The sequence below is a fragment of the Equus przewalskii genome, chromosome 11, assembly GCF_037783145.1.
Source record: "Equus przewalskii isolate Varuska chromosome 11, EquPr2, whole genome shotgun sequence".
Taxonomy (NCBI): domain Eukaryota; kingdom Metazoa; phylum Chordata; class Mammalia; order Perissodactyla; family Equidae; genus Equus; species Equus przewalskii.
In genome coordinates, this window is record NC_091841.1 from 19,796,667 (window position 1) to 19,813,353 (window position 16,687).

General features: G+C 35.8%; 1 protein-coding gene across 1 annotated transcript; it reads right to left on the reverse strand.

The window, feature by feature from the left end:
- Positions 1-12,549: 12,549 nt before the first annotated feature.
- On the reverse strand, positions 12,550-13,488 carry LOC103560503 (olfactory receptor 5B12-like). Its single transcript, XM_008534634.2, has one exon. The coding sequence runs from the start codon at positions 13,483-13,485 to the stop codon at positions 12,550-12,552; it is 936 nt and encodes a 311-aa protein (XP_008532856.1). The 5' UTR covers positions 13,486-13,488.
- Positions 13,489-16,687: the final 3,199 nt, after the last annotated feature.

Genomic DNA, 16,687 nt, shown 5'->3' on the forward strand with positions numbered 1-16,687 from the left:
TCATAGGCAAAGAACTAAAGGAATGCAGGAGAATAATGTCTGAACAAAAAGGGAATATCTACAAAAAGATAGAAATGATAAAAAGGAAGTGAATATAAGTTCTGGGGCTAAAAGCAATAGTGAAATAAAAAATTCACTAGTGGATTTCCACAATTATTTGAGCAGGGAGAAGAAAGAACTAGCAAACTCAACAATAAGTCAATTACATTAATCCACTGTGAGGAACAGAAGAAAAAACGAAGAGGCGCAGCCTAATTGTGTAGTGGCTAGGTTCGTGTGCTCACTTTGGCAGCCCTGGGTTCACAGGTTCAGATCCCAGGCATGGACCCACACACTGCTCATCAAGCCATGCTGTGGTGACATCACACACACAAAAGAGAGGAAGAATGGCACAGATGTTAGCTCAGGGACAATATTTCTCAAGCAAAAAGAGGAGGTTTGGCAACAGATGTTAGTTCAGGGCTAATCTTCCTCAAACCACAAAAAAAGAATGAAGAAAAACTGGACAGAGCTCAAGAGACCCTTGGATCACCATCAAGTGTACCAGAATATGCATAATGAGAGTTCCTGAAGCAGAGGAGAGAGAAGGGGCAGAAAGAATATTCTTAGAAAAAAGGCAAAAATTTCCCCAAATTTGATAACAATTGATAAAAAACATGAATCTATTCATCCAAGTAGCTCATCAAACTGCAAATAGGATATCACCAAGAAATACATGCTGAGACACATTGTAATCAAATTATTGAAAGCTGAAGACAAAAAGATTCTTGAAAGCTACAAGAAAGAAGTGACTTTTCACATAAGAGGGATTCTTAATAAGATTAATAGCTGACTTCTCATCGGAAACTATAGAAACCAGAAGACAGTGAGATAAGATATTTAAAATGCTGAAAAAAAAATCCTGTCACCGAAGATTTCCATATCTGGTAAAACTATCCTTCAAAAAATGAAAGAGAAATTAAAGAATCCCAGATAAACAAAATCAAGAGAGTTTATCTCTAGTCAATATGTCCTACAAGAATATCTTAAAAAGAAAAAAAGTCATTTAGACTGAAATCAAAGGACTTTAGATAATTCAAAGCCATAAAAGAAAAAAGAGCACTATAAAGGTAATTATGTAGATGAACAAAAGGCCAGTGTTACTGTATTTATGGTATGTAACCACTTTATTTGTCCTATATGATTTAAAATACAAAAGCATAAATATAATTATCAACTTATGTTAATGGTCACAGAATGTATAAAGATGTAATTTGTGACAATAAAAATGTAAAAGGAGAGAGATATAGCTGTATAGGAGCATAATTTTATTATATTATTTAATATAATTTGGCATTGATTCAAAGTAGAATATTATAAGCGTAAGATATTAATTTTAATCCCCAGGGTAACCACCAACAAAATAACTAAACTATACAGGAAACAAAATGAGAGGAGAATCAAAAGCATAGACTACAGAAATCAACTGAACACAAATGAAGGCAGTAAGGTAGGTATTGAGGGAAAAAATGATTGAGAAACACAGTAAACAAATTGCTCAGCAGCAAAAAAGGGCCTTCTTTAACAGTATTTACTTAAATTGAAAATGTATTAACTATCCAATAAAATGTAGAGATACGAAGAACAGATAAACAACATGACTAAACTGAACAGCCAATGGGTCAAACAAGAAATCAAAAGCAAAACAAAAAATAGATAAATGAGACAAATGAAAATGGAAATACAACATACCAAAACTTACCAGATGCAGCAAAAGCAGTTTCAAGAGGGAGTTTCATAGTGATAAATGCCTACCTCAAGGAACAGGAAAAATCTTATGTAAAAGAACCTAACTTTACACCTCAGAAAACTAGAAAAAGAACAGATGAAACCCAGAGTTAGTAGAAGGAAGGAAATCAATAAATTAAGAGTGGAAAATGAAATAGAGGCTAAAAAGACAATAAAAGAGGTCAATGAAACTAAGAGCTGGTTTTGAAAAGACAAGCACAATTGAAAATCTTTAGCTAGACTAACCCAGAAAAAAAGGGAGAAGACTCAAATAATTAAAATCAGAAATAAGAGGGAGATGTTACAACTGATACCATAGAAATACAAAGGATTATAAATGATTAATACTAACAATGATACAGCAAATTGGACAACCTAGAAGAAATGGATAATTTCCTGGAAACATACATTCCTCCAAAACTGAAACATGATGATGTAGAAAATCTGAACAGACAAATTACTGGTAAGGAGGTTGACTCAGTAATATAAAACCTCCCAACGAAAAACATCCAGGGCTAGCATCCCTTGTGAATTCTGTTGAACATTCAAAATAGAATTAATACCAATCCTTCTCAAACTATTTAAAAAAACATAAGAGGAGAAAACACTTTCAATCGTTTCATTTTATGAAGGTAACATTATCCTGATACCAGAACCAGTCAAGGATGCCACAAAAAAAGAGAATTAGAAGCCAATATCCCTGATGAATATAGACACAAAAATGATCAACACAATATTAGCAAACGAAATGCAACCATACCTTAAAAGCATCATACAACATGATCAAGTGAGTTTCATTCCAGGGATGCAAGGTTAGTTCAACATTTGCAAGTGAATCAATGTGATATACCACGTTAACAAAAATGAAGGGTAAAAAACATATGATCAGCTCAACAGATGCAGAAAAAGCATTTGAAAAAAATCAACATCCATTTTTGATAAAAACTCTCAACAAAGTTAGTATAGAGGGAATGTACCTCAACATAATAAAAGTCATGTATGACAAGTCCACAGCTAACAGCATACTCAATGGTGAAAAGCTGAAAGTTTTCCTTTGAGATCAGGAACAAGAGAAGGATGCCAACAGTCACCAATTTTATTCAACATTGTATTGGAAGTCCTAGCCAGAGCAATTAGACAAGAAAAAGAAAGAAAAGGCATCCATATAGGAAAGGAAGAATTAAAACTTTCACTATTTGCAGATGACATGAAATTATGTGTAGAAAACTGTAGAGACTCCACCAAGAAGTTGCTGCAACTAATCAAAGAATTTAGTAAAGTTGCAAGATACAAAATCAATATATAAAAATCTGTTGCATTTCTATATACTGATAATGAACTATTGGAAAGAGAAATTAAGAAAACAATCTCATTTAGAATTCAATCAAAAGAAGAAAATATCTAGTATAAATTTACCCAAGGAGGTGAAAGACCTGTACATTAAAAACCACAAGACATTAATGAAAGAAGTTGAAGAAGAAACAAATAAATGGAAAGATATTCTGTGCTCACAGATTAGATGAATTAATATTGTTAAAATGTTCCTCCTCATCTTATTCCTGATCTTAGAGGAAAAGCTTTCCGCTTTTTGCCATTGAGTATGATGTTAGCCATGGGTTTGTCATGGATGACCTGTATTATGTTGAGATATCTTCCATCTATACCCATTTTATTGAGAGTTTTTTTTTTATCACAAATGGATGTTGAATTTTGTCAAATGCTTTTTCTGCATCTATTAGCTGATCATATGATTTTTATCCTTCATTTCATTAATGTAGCATATCACATTGATTGATTTGCAGTTGTTGAACTATCCTTGCATCTCTGGAATAAATCCCACTTGATCATGGTGTATGATGCTTTTAATGTACTGTTGGATTTGGTTTGCTAATATTTGTTGAGAATTTTTTTCTTGTGCATATTTTATATTCCAACTTAAACTGTAATAACGTATGTATCTTGGGAAAAAAGGGTTTAATACATTGTGTTCTCAAGAAAAGTTTGTGCGTTAATAGAATGATAACAATCATTATCAAGAATATTTTGAGTGATTATCATTTTAGGCACTGTAGCATGATATATATACATCTCCTTCCAAGTATATTGTGACATGTGGTTGCATACAGTACCATTATACCAGCTTAATTGCAAGTGCTTGATAAAGGTTTCCTAAATACAAAGTGGAGAATATGGTACTTAAATTCAGACATGTTTGTCTGCATATTATATGCTCAGAAACACCACACTATATAGATACTGGTAACAGTATGAACTTCGAACAAAGAAAGATGCTAATGCATTTCCAGAAATAAGGGCAGTAGGTGTTTCTCCCAGGAGAAGATAAAAAGATTAGTAGTGTAAGATGGTGATGAATGAGAAATGAATAGGCTGAATACCTTGGTGTATGAGTATTTCATCAACCATGCCTCAAAAGAGTAGCAATTAATTACTCAAATGCTACAAGGTAAAGCAGAGGAATTACTCACTATATCGAGACTTTTAAACCCACAGGCTGTAAATAATACTTTTTGGATATGATGGATTCTCCTTGATAAATATTTTATGACTTTGGTTAAAATGATATGGGTTCCCAAATTAATGGGAATAAAATGGACTCCAATCTGAAGGTAATTACTAATCCCAGTAGTTTCTGTTTTAGGCAGGACAAGATTTGTGTTATTCTTACAACCCCCGCATTCTGGTCCAATGATCTATACATATTATCCCTACTAGTATTTCTGGTGTATGGGATGAGCATTTTTGTTTTGTTTTGATTTATTTAAAGATTTTATCCTGGAAAGGATGGTGAAAAGAAACTGCTAAGGAAGATTTTTTACTAACTATGTTGCAGTCATTCTGGCTTCTTTAGATTCTGCCACCTTCTTCGACAACTGGAGACTTTTACCATAACTTTTCATTTTGCTTGGGGCAGTCTTTCCTGTGCTGCCTCTTTAGATCCTTTAGGCATTGGCTGAAATGATGAGTCTCTCCTGAGAAAACATTCTGTCCAATCAACTAAAAGTAGATTTTACTGTTCTATTTATAATTATATGCTTATTTGTGTATTGTTTCATGTTTGTCTGCCTTATTTAACTTAAGCACATGAGACTAAGAACCACGTTTGTTTTGCATAGACATGTGCACCCAGGGTCCAAGACCTTGGTTGACACTCGTTTAGGATCAATAAACAGTTGAATGAATGGATAATTCTTTTTTTTCTTCATTTATTTGTTTATTTTTGGATGTACATCATAATATATTTTGAATTCTGTGTAGATTACATCATGTTCACCACCCAAAAACTAATTATAGTTCATCCCCTCACATGTGAGCTTAAACACCCCTTCTGCCCTCTCTCCTCCCCCCTTCCCCTATGGTAACCACCAATCCAATCTACAATGTTATGTGTTTGTTTGTCGTTGTTTTTATCATCTACTTATGAGTGAGATCATATGGTATTTGACTTTCTCCCTCTGACTTATTTCACTCAGCATAATACCCTCAAGTTCCATCCCTGTTGTCACAAATGGCCGGATTTCATCATTTCTTATGGCTGAGTGGTAGTCCATTGTGTATAAATACCACATCTATTTTAGAATGGATAATTCTTATCAATGGTGCAAATACTTAAGGTTAATTAAGGGATGCAATAATTTCTGGGATCTATTTGGCTTGTTTGTTGATACAGCCTGAGTCCCTATCACTCCATGTTTGTGTCAAATTGGTGCTGGAGAAGTAATACCCTAACTTTATTTCTGCATTATCAAAGAGAATTAGTACAAGTAATGTAAATACACTCAAGATCTACCCTCAACAAGCAGAGCTGGATGTCCATAGACACTTTAATCACTGTTCTCTAATCGTGTGAGATAAGGAGTTGTTCCTCTCATGGGGTCTTTGTCGCCTGGGAGTTCCATGATTGTATAATTCCCTCCTGGTTCCCAGGCTTAACCCTGTCAAGTCCCCATATGACTCTTTGAGGAACCAGGCCAAATGCCAAAGCCCCTTGATCATTCATTCATTCACCTGATGGTTAATAATTGTCTGGTACCAATGATGAACTTCCCCCAAACTGAGACTTATCAAGAACCTGCGATAAGGACCACAAAAAATACCTGCAAATAATAGTTATTTTAACCATGGTTATGATGATCACCCCTTTTCAGGTATAAGACATTACAAGGACTCTCTTATTTTCTCATGACAGCACCAGTCTTTCACAAATATATCATTTGGAGCTACCTTTCTAATATTTCCCCTTTATAGATGAAGATATAGAGGCTCAAAGCAGTTAAGTGACTCATCTGAGAAGAGAGATCAGCAGATCTAACAATAGAACTCACGTTCATTACTTCCCAGGCAAATAAGTATTTTATTCCCTCAATATCTCTTTGCTCTGGAGAATGTTTACCCTTTAGATGAAAAACTAAAGAAATTGTCTCAATATTCTGTTTATTTTTTTTCTCACAGACTGAATTTGTGATTCGAGAATCACATATGAATTTTCTGGATTTGCCTGTTGTGTTATTCTGCTTGTTTTACAGAAAAGAACTGAGGTTCCAAAAGATTAAGTAATTAGTGTAATTAAGTAAGTAATTAAACAGTAATTAAAATTAAACTAAGTAATTAAACAGCTAGTCACTGGTGGAGTGGTGATTCAAATCCAAGCATTTTAGATCTAGAAAAGAAAGACCTAAGTTTGGGCCCTGATTTCACTACTTCTCAGTTATGTGATTTTGGATAAACCACATCTAAACCTCATTTTCCTCATCGTGGAAGTATGGATAATTATACCCAATCCAGTAAGCCATTTGATTTATTCAAACCTTCTAGTATGTACTTGAAAATTCTCTCGACACTCTAAAGTAGGAATTGACAAACTTTTTCTATAAAGGATAAGAGAGCAATCATTTTAGGCATTGTAGGCCACTTCAGTTCCTTCTATATTGTCTATCTTCCCCTCTCTCTTTCTCCCAACTTCCTCCCCTCCCTCCCTTCTCCTTCCTTCCTTCCATCCTTATTTCCTGCCTTCCTGCCTTCCCTCTTTTCTTCCTTTCTTCATTCCTCCCTTCTCTCTCTCTTTCTTTTTCATTATTTTCTCTTAAAGTATAAAACATTTTTAGTTCAAGGACCATATAAAAAGAGGCTAAATTTGGTCTGTAGATCTAATTTGCTTACCCTTGCTCTAAACTATTATATATAGTAATTTAAGATTAGGATAAAGAATAGCCAATCATTTTCTAAAAAGTAAATTCTCTGAAGATGTTTCCTTACTTCTTTGCAATTCCCTTCATGCCATCAGCCATTAAAGAAAATTCATTAAGGCAAAATTTTTGTTTTCCTGAAATGCTAAAAATTCCTGCCATAGATGATTAAGGGAGCTCTCTCAGAATGCTTCCTGACCCTATGTATCCTGTTCTTTAAGGATGAAGTGAAATAAGGATACATGCCATCCAGATGTGTAGAATCCCCTAGAAACGAAAAGTGACCAGTAGGTGATAGTCTCATAATATCTCAGTGTAGAAGGGAAAGAGTGTGCTGGTGTTCAGGAAAAAGAGTCAGACCATCCTTGGAGTAGGGCAAGATAAAGAGGGATACAAGGGAAATAGGGACATTATGGAAATATCCTAAGCCAGAGTCCTGCATGGTAGGACCAAGCTCTACTTCTGAATTCTTCTCTTTACTCAAAGGCTTTTCTTGCCTGATTTAACCAGATAATTTAATTCCCTGTAGGATGTCTTAAAATAATGGGTCCCAAAGAAGAAAAATTTCCATAGCAGCCATTCTTAAACCAAATCCAACTAAAAAAAGTACTTGGAGGAATTTTCCCGGGTTGATCAGCTGTGACAAAATTAATAGGCAATTTTTCACATGATGATTACAGACATCTGCTGTCTGAGGACCACAGGACGGTGTTCTCATTTTTACCTATACGCAACAGAAATTTATGTATGGGTGTTCCAGCAAAATCAATCAATGAGAAATGCTCATGCCAGCTCAAGACTCACAGAAAGTGTAAAGTGCGTTAAAATTATCCTTGCCCGGGCAATTGGGGATGTGAATTTTAGGCTGAGTTTTGTCACTTAAATGCTAAGTTAGCACAGGCAAATTTTGAAGTTTTTATATGTAAGTTACCTCATCTATATTATGTGTTGTTAGACTAGATGATGTCCATGGTCCCCTCTAACTCAAAACTCTATGATTTCCGCTTTTCTTTCAATGAATAGAAAATGTAATGAAGAATTATACCCCATTCATCATGTTCAGATTTTTTATAATTTTAACTCTTACTCCACCAGCTTGTTCTATTTGCTCTTCCTTAGTTGCTTCCCTTCAATTTCATCTATCATTACTCCCCTGATTCTGCTAACAGAATTTTTATTTTAACCTCTTTATATAACCTTATAAGTCGTTACAAAACTTCCATCTAAGTCAGGGTTATCAGAGTATTTTCTGTACTGGGCTACATATTAAAAAAAATATAAAAGGAACTTTAACATTTTTTGTTACAATGGTCAATAAAGAGAGTGATCCTTTGACTTAACAATAATATAGATGACTTACATATGAATCAAATGCATATAGAGTATTAAGAACTCACTCTTCTTATCATTCACAGAACACATTCTCTCTTCTTATCATTCATAGAACTGCAGCTTCTTTAATATACTAGACTATCCATAACACTTTTAAAACGATGTAATTAATTATGTTCATCAGCAATTGTAAAGGCCAAACTGTCTTGTTTGGTAGTGTAAAGCTATCTGTAGTTGGTGATCTATATAAAAATAGCTCAGAATGTGTAGTATTTATGATAAGCCAAGCACTCATCATTAGTTCTCTTGATAAATTTCAAACTGTGACACTAGATGAAATCCCCTAGGAAGTGAGTGGTGATAGAGCAGTGGGGAGGTCCAGGGACCATGCTTTGGGCCATATCAACATTTAAGGTTTGGAAAGATATTGAAGATGTAGTGAACGATAAGGAGCAGCCACTGAGGTAAGATAAAAAACGAGAGAACATTGATGTGAGCAGTGTTATATGCTAACAATTCTCGTATGTCTAAATTTTGTCTCCTGACAAAAACTTGACTCCTGATCTTTAGAAGTGCATCTTACCTGCTTCTTCCAATTTTTCAAACCAAGTTAGCCCTTGATTTTCCTTACTAACCTGCTTCTCTTGCATTTCTCCTCTCTGAGGTAAATGATAATTTGTTGTATGTCACATTTCTTTTCCACCCCCACACCCACACTATCAGCAAATCCTTTAAGCTTCATTTTCCCAGTGGATCCACAATGTGACTTTCTTCTACTTCCACCTCTTCAGCTCTTGTCCAGGCTACCATTATCTATAACTTGAATTTCTGCAGCCTTTTCTAACTGGTTTCCTAGCTTCACTCTCTCCTCTTATAGTCTTAGTTCTTTTTTTAATGCACACGTTTTCTTATTTATAATTTCTAAGGCTAAGCTGATTCCTTTTCATATATTCACTTTTATGTGTCTTTTTTTATGCCAATACCATACTGTTTTGATAATTATAGCTTTGTAATATAGAGTGAAATCAGAAAGTGTGCTGTCTCTATCCTAAGGTATAAGCACTGGGTTTAGTTAGTGAAAAGGAACATGGTTTGTACTTCCATATGATGAAGGAATAGAGGACACTGTGAGATGATCTCTGAGATTTTCTCTTTTTTGGGCACAAAAAATGAACAGATTTTGAATCATGTAATTTGCCATTGAGATACAGCTTTGTGCTGACTCATTTATTCAATCTCAGTTCATTCACTCATTTATTTACTCACTCATGTAACCATTCAGGCACGCATTTTGGCATTCATTAATTTTTTATTTCATGGAATAAACATTTAATAATTGTTATTAAAAAAACAAGCCTGCTGGAGGATGAGAGGGCTGCTGCACACTGGTTTCAATAGTATACAATTCCCATTAGATGCCAGTTACAGGGATCATTTTTTAACATGTGTAAAACTACATCTTGGCCTATTGAACCCCTCTGAGTGACCAAGGATATTATTTTATTCCTCTGTAGCTCATCTGTAAAGATTTTCCTTCATTGTGGGTCTTTGTTCAGTGTCTTGTTAGAATCAAAGTCACAATTAGCAGTTTGGAGGAGAGCTTGAGCTCATTCTACAGTTCCTAATGTTTCTCTCTTAGTTCACTTGGGCTGCTATAACAAAATGCCATAGATTGGATATTTATGTTGTTATAAACAAGATAAATTTATTTCTCACAGTTCTAGAGTCTGAGAAGTCCAAGATGATGGTGTTGACAGATTCTGTGTCTGGTGAGAGCTGGCTTTCTGGTTAATAGATGGCCATCTTTTTGCTGTGTCCTCACATGCTGCAAGGGCCAAGAGAGCTCTTTGGGATGTCTTTTATAAGAGCATTAATCCCATTCACCAGATATTGAATTTGCCTCCTCTCAAAGACCACCCCCCCTACTAACATCACATTAGGGGTTAGGTTTAGCATATGAAATCTTGGGGCACACAGCCTTTCAACCTAAGCAGCTTCCATTTCCAGAAATAATCTAGACAGTAATATTTAGTTGTATAAATTCATTACTCATGTTTATCAAAAAGTTACAAAGCATATTTGGCAGGAGAGGGGTGAATTCTTACATTATCCTATTGCTGCTCAACACAGGACATTAGATATGGTTAAATCATGTCTAAACTTGCCTGCTGTAGGTGCAACAATTATGTTACTAATACCCGCCACTAGCCCACCAGGACTTAAAAGGTGAGGGCATGGAGGCTTTCTGGGCTCACAGTCATCATTTACCGTCCTTTTCCTATTTCTTCTCAAGGAGGCAATGGGACATTTGGGATTTGGTGAAGGTGAACACATTGTATTTTAAGGTTTGTGGCCATCAACCCTCCTAAAAGCAGATGTTCACTGGAGCATGCAAATTTTCCAGGTAAACTTCCTTATCCAAATGATGCTTCTCACTATATAGCACGAAGCTTCCAGCAAACAGGGTTGAATAGTTTTCTCAGATGACAAAATCTTCATTATAAGTAGTGGCAACACAGGGAAAGAACACAAGGGCTCCAATCCCCATTATATACCTCTGATGACTTAAAAAACCTATGCTGTTTAATGTGCTCCTACTAAGAACTATAATGAACCATGGTGATTGGGGGGTCTTCAGAATATCAACATTGAAGGAGACTTAAACAGTTTCAATATTTAAATAGATAAATATTGCTCTGACTTTTTCACATCTTTTTCAGTTCTTCTAATGCTTTAGTTACAGATAATTGTGTTATCTTGAGAAGATTATTGGCTTTTGATAAAAGCGAATTTCTTTTACTATCCTTTATGCCCACTACAATATGCTATGATGTTAAACTACTGTTAGCTGAACTAAACTGTAAAAAATGTGCTTTGGAGTCCTGCAGACTTGGTTCAAGATTCTCATCTTGCCACCATCTACCCATGTCTGAGCTTGCATTTCCTCTTCTGTATTTGATTAATCCTCTCAGAGTTAGTGTGGGACCTGACTGAGATGGTATATGCAAATAACTGGGCAGGCTCTAGATGCTAAATAAATATTATCTTTTTTGTCTCAATCTCTTCTATGTATCAGGCTCTGTGGAAGTGACTGCATTTTACAATCTCCTGGTGCCCAGGTCTTATTCCAAGATCTATTAAACTATACTCTCTGGAGGTGAGATCCAGGCAGGAGTATTTTAAAAATATGCCAGAGTTTATTATAATATGCAGCGCAAGGTTGAGAACTACTGCTCTAGGCTAGTGTTTCTAGGTTGCTTGAGTCCAGTGGTTTTTAAATCTTCTTCAGAATCACCAGGAGGGTTTATTCAAACATGGATAGCTTGGTTGAACTCCTAGAGTTTCTGATACCGTAGGTCAGACGTAGGATTTCTATAATTGGCATTTCTAAAAAATTCCAGATGATGCTGTTGCTGCTGGTTTGGTAATGATGCTTTTCAACTACTGCTCTAGGGAAACAGTTCTTGAAGTGTGATCTGCACACCAACATTGTCTGAAATACAGGGGAAGCTTGTTAAGAAGGCAGGCAGTTCTCCCTATCCAGAATCTCTTATATGAACTTTGTCTATTGGAACTCAGGTAAGGAATAGGTATGGATTTATTTTTGTCCACCAAGCCGTGTTTTTCTGAAATTCAGGAACTAAATAGATTAACTTGTATAGTATCCCTCGTTATCCAAACTCACCACTGACATCCTTGCTATCTAAGCTCAGGATCCAGGTATATGTGCCTAAGAAGGGATAACTCTGCAGATTTGTGGGCTCTACCAGAGACATACTAAACTAGATTATTTGGAATTAGATTCTGGGATTCTACATTTCCACAGTCTCTCAAGGTCATTCTTAGGAATGAATGTCTGAGAATCATGCTTTTCTGCTATGGATAGAATGAAGAGTTCTTTATAATTCTAATAATTAAAAATATAATTTTAATGTGATACATTTATGAGATTTACCTGCAAAGTGCTTTAGACCAAGAGAGTGACGTAGTGTGGGATTCTATAGTATCCAGGATTATAATCTTGATCTTAATATTGAAGTAACCTCCTTTCCTGGAAAAATACTTCAAAAATTTCTCCTACCCAGTCATATTCCCAAAGCATGAATAGAGCCAGTCTCATTTGGGAGGGAACTGCTCAAAGAAATTAAAAACAAGATGAAAGCGTTAAAGTTCAAAAAGTATTCTTAGACGCTAGAAGTTCAATAGAAGTTTCATGTGGTTTGCATGCTATTTCTAATTAGTAGGCTCAGCCCAATGAACACTTTGCTTTGCCAATCACCTTTTTGAATGCACTCTTGACTTCTTTGTTTCTCAAGCTGTAGACCAGAGGGTTCAGCATGGGGATGATCATAGTATAGAATACAGATGCCATTTTATTGGTATCCATGAAATGACTAGAACTTGGCTGTAAGTATGTGAAGATGATTGTCCCATAGAAGATGGAAACAGTGGTTAGATGGGATGCACAGGTGGAGAAGGCCTTCTTCTGTCCCTCATCTGAGTGCATCCTCAGGATAGCAATAAAAATGAAAATGTAAGAGTTCAAAATAACCAAGAGAGTGAAAAAGACATTGAATGCTGCCAATGTGAAGAGCACAATCTCATTTGGATAGATATCAGAGCAAGAGAGAGCTAGTAGTGGGGGAATGTCACAGAAAAAGTGGTTAACCACGTTGGAATGGCAGAAGGAGAGGTGGAAGGTGAAGACAACATGGATAAAAGATTGTAAAAGTCCACAGATGTGAGAGCCAGTGACCAATAAGGCACACACAGTACCTGTCATGGTGGTGGTGTAATGCAGGGGTTTACACACTGCTGCATGGCGGTCAAAGGCCATTGAGGCCAAGAGGAAACTTTCACTAGTGGCAAAGGCCGCAAAGAAGAACATCTGGGCAGCACATGCATTATATGAAATGATCATATCTCCTATGAGAAACCCCACCATTACCTTAGGAGTGACAGCTGAGGCATAAACACAGTCCACCACAGAGAGATTACTGAGAAAAAAGTACATGGGAGTGTGGAGTCGAGAGTCCAACAGAATCAACATGACTGTCCCCAGGTTCCCAACCAGAGTGATGAAGTAAATGAGAGTGAAAATTATAAATAAAGGCACCTGCATCTCTAGGGCATCTGTTAACCCCACAAGAATGAATTCAGTCACCTCTGAAATGTTCTCCATCAAAGTCACTTGGGAATCATTATGAGCAGCACCTGTGACAAGATGACAAACGCAAGTAACGCTACTTCATCATTATAATGGGAACTGAATTGTGAATAAGATCTCTGCATGTACGTCAGCTTCCTGTCAAGGACTGGAGCTAGTGTGCAAGCATTTGGACCAAATGGTGGGTAGGGATGGGTTGAGTGAAGTTGTGCATCTAGAATGTTATGGAAGGACACTGGAATGTCCTTGTTGACTGTGGCTGCCACAAGGGGATGATAGCATGACTCTGGGGCATGTTTCACCTTACTTGGTGCATAATATACTCTATTATATTAACAGGACTCTTTTTCACTACTTGCTGTACCTTACAAGCACTCTTGTCTAAGATATACATAGGAAGCTTAATCAACAGAAAGTAAAATATAGGAAACATTTTGTCAATTGTTGGTATATGATGCTGACAAGTCCTGTCAAATAAACATTTGCCATCTCTGAGTAACCCTTCACCAACTTGTTCATACAGCAGAACATATACAGTGATTCCGAGCTCTGCTACAAAGACATCCACACTTTTCTTTCTAATTCATGAGGGCACTTAATTGGGTGCTCCACTTCAACTGATGGGTCCTAAAGGAAACTTCATGATTTCTATCACATTCTTAGTGATGTTTTGGCGTCTTTCAGCAACTCTAAGACTAAATAAACATGTTTTTTTAAAAAGGTTGGAGAAAACTTTAGTAGTTTTCTCTTCATGAAAGGCTGATGTTTTCCTTCTTCCACTGTCATCTGTACCTTTGCTTTATTTGTGCAAGTAAAAAGGGAGGCGGAATAGTTGCTTTTGTTCTCACCTGGAGACTCTGTGCCCTCAACCAAGTTATAGATTTCCTGCCACATTACATAGTGTATGTGGTTGTGTTCATCTCCAGTGGTAGCTCAGCTGACACCTTACTGTGGCTGCTGCAGTTATAGTATGAGAGGCTTTCCCAACCCAAGAAACATTCCTGACTCTAGAGTCTTGCCACATGCATTTCTCCTGGATTAACAATACTTGAGGATATGAAATAGCCCTTGTCTTTAAGGATAGCTTAGTGGGAGAGACCTATATCCAATATAGATATTAATCATATGTATTTCCAAAGTAGAGGTATGCCCAGGGTCTTTGAAAGTAGAAAGTATGTGTAGTTAGGCCAACTCAGGGACTCACGAGGGCTTTCTTGAGATGATAACTCCTGAGTTATGGCTTGGAGAATAAAGAAACAATAATAATAATTGTTAGTTATTTTAATAGCAAACACTTACCTAACACTTAGTGTGCATCAGGAAACTGTTCTAAGCTGTTCACATATATTAAATTATTTAGTATATTTAGCAATTCTGAGAGGCATGAATTATCATTACCCTCATTTCACTTAATTTAGAACTGAGATTTAAAGAAGTAAATTACTTTTCCAAGTAACAAATCTGATGGTAGAAATGGGATTTCAACCTGGGGAGTATGGTCTAAAATCTATAATATTAAGCAGCCTTTTCAAAATAGTGGGTCAAGTTAATTAACTTTCTTGTATTTCAGCTTTCTCATCTTCCAAGTGGGGAAAACAGCTTTGAACTTTTAAGGTAGATGAGTAGAGTAACTTAGATCATGCAATACACTTAAAATAATGTCACTTACACATCAGGTACTCAAGAAGTCTTAATTGCTACCACTACTACTGCTACTACTACTATTACTACGACTACTATTATACCAGGCAGAAGAAATACCATGGGTAAAAGCATGAACTGGTAAATATAACTGTATAAGTAGGTAATTATAAGCAGATAGGTATCACTAATTAGTAAAATACATGGTACAATCAAATTTTAATTAGGGCGATATGTGCAAAATAATTGCTAGAAATGAGACAAATAAAATTGAATTCTAAAAGAAAGAGAGGAAAAAATGTGTCAGATTATAGATATAATATGGCCATTTAGAAGAGACTAAGACGACTATTTACAGAAAGTATAATACAAGAATACACTTTTTTCAATTCTACAGGTAAGTTTCACTCACTTATTAGAAACTTTGATGGGATGTGGCATGGGAAAGATTATTTACATTCTGCAAATCTCAATTTCATTGTTGGTGAAATACCCAATTCATGTAATATCTAATGAATCTGTTTTACAGAGTTGAAAAGATAAAATTTAATGACATGTGGAGCCCCACTAACACAATGCCTGGTACAGAGAATGTATTCAGTATTAGTTCCTTCTTCTCATTCTCCTCCTAGCTGGCTTTGCATACAAGTCAGCTCTGTACCAGGAGCTGGTATTACAAAATGAATAACATGATTGCTGACTTTTTAAGGGGGTGGAGACAGCCAGATCTACAAATTATCCCCCAAAATGATAAGCACTATAATAAGTGTGTATGAAGTGTTATTAAAAAAATCACAAAAAGTACTCAGAATATGCCAGAACACCCTACTGACCATGAAGTTACTTCCTCCTGAGGGTGAATCATCAATTCTTAGATATCTATGGTTGCTGGAGTTGCCAGATTTAGCCCAAATGAATTAATATGTGAATCTGACTAAATTTATTTTTGAAAAAAGTTAATTTTTGTATTCTACTGATACACCAATAATGGCCAATTTATTGGCCAAATTTCTTAACTATACTAAATAAAAATATCTCCATTTGATCCAGAAATTCAGAGGTGTAGGGGTGTGGATAGGATTGTACTACAAACACAAGATCAATTTTAATCCTAGTTCTATTGACAGTCAGCTTGGTGCAGGCCATTGGCAAATATTCTTAATTCATAAGATGAAAAACATTCTCTATCTCCTTTGTAGGCTGCTATTCTGCTCTGATGTAAGAATGAATATGAAAGTCCTTTAAATAGCATAAAAGATACTACCATTTCACAATCAGGCAATCTGAGCCATTATTTTACATAGTTTCACCTCTTGGTTACTGCAGGATATTCAGCCAAAAATGTTGATTTCCAAACTTTGATATTCCTAAAGAAAATGGCATTATATTTGAGATCCCCAAATAGATGTTCAAAGTTCTACAAGCCCTGAAATTCATAAAGGGATATATGATATTTGCACTGCTACTCTTGTAGCACACGCTAAATAAAAGAAAATTAGGAGGTGCAGTCCCCCTTTTGAACCTAACCATCACTCCAACCATTTATCTGATTATAAGGAGCATGGAAATCTGGGTG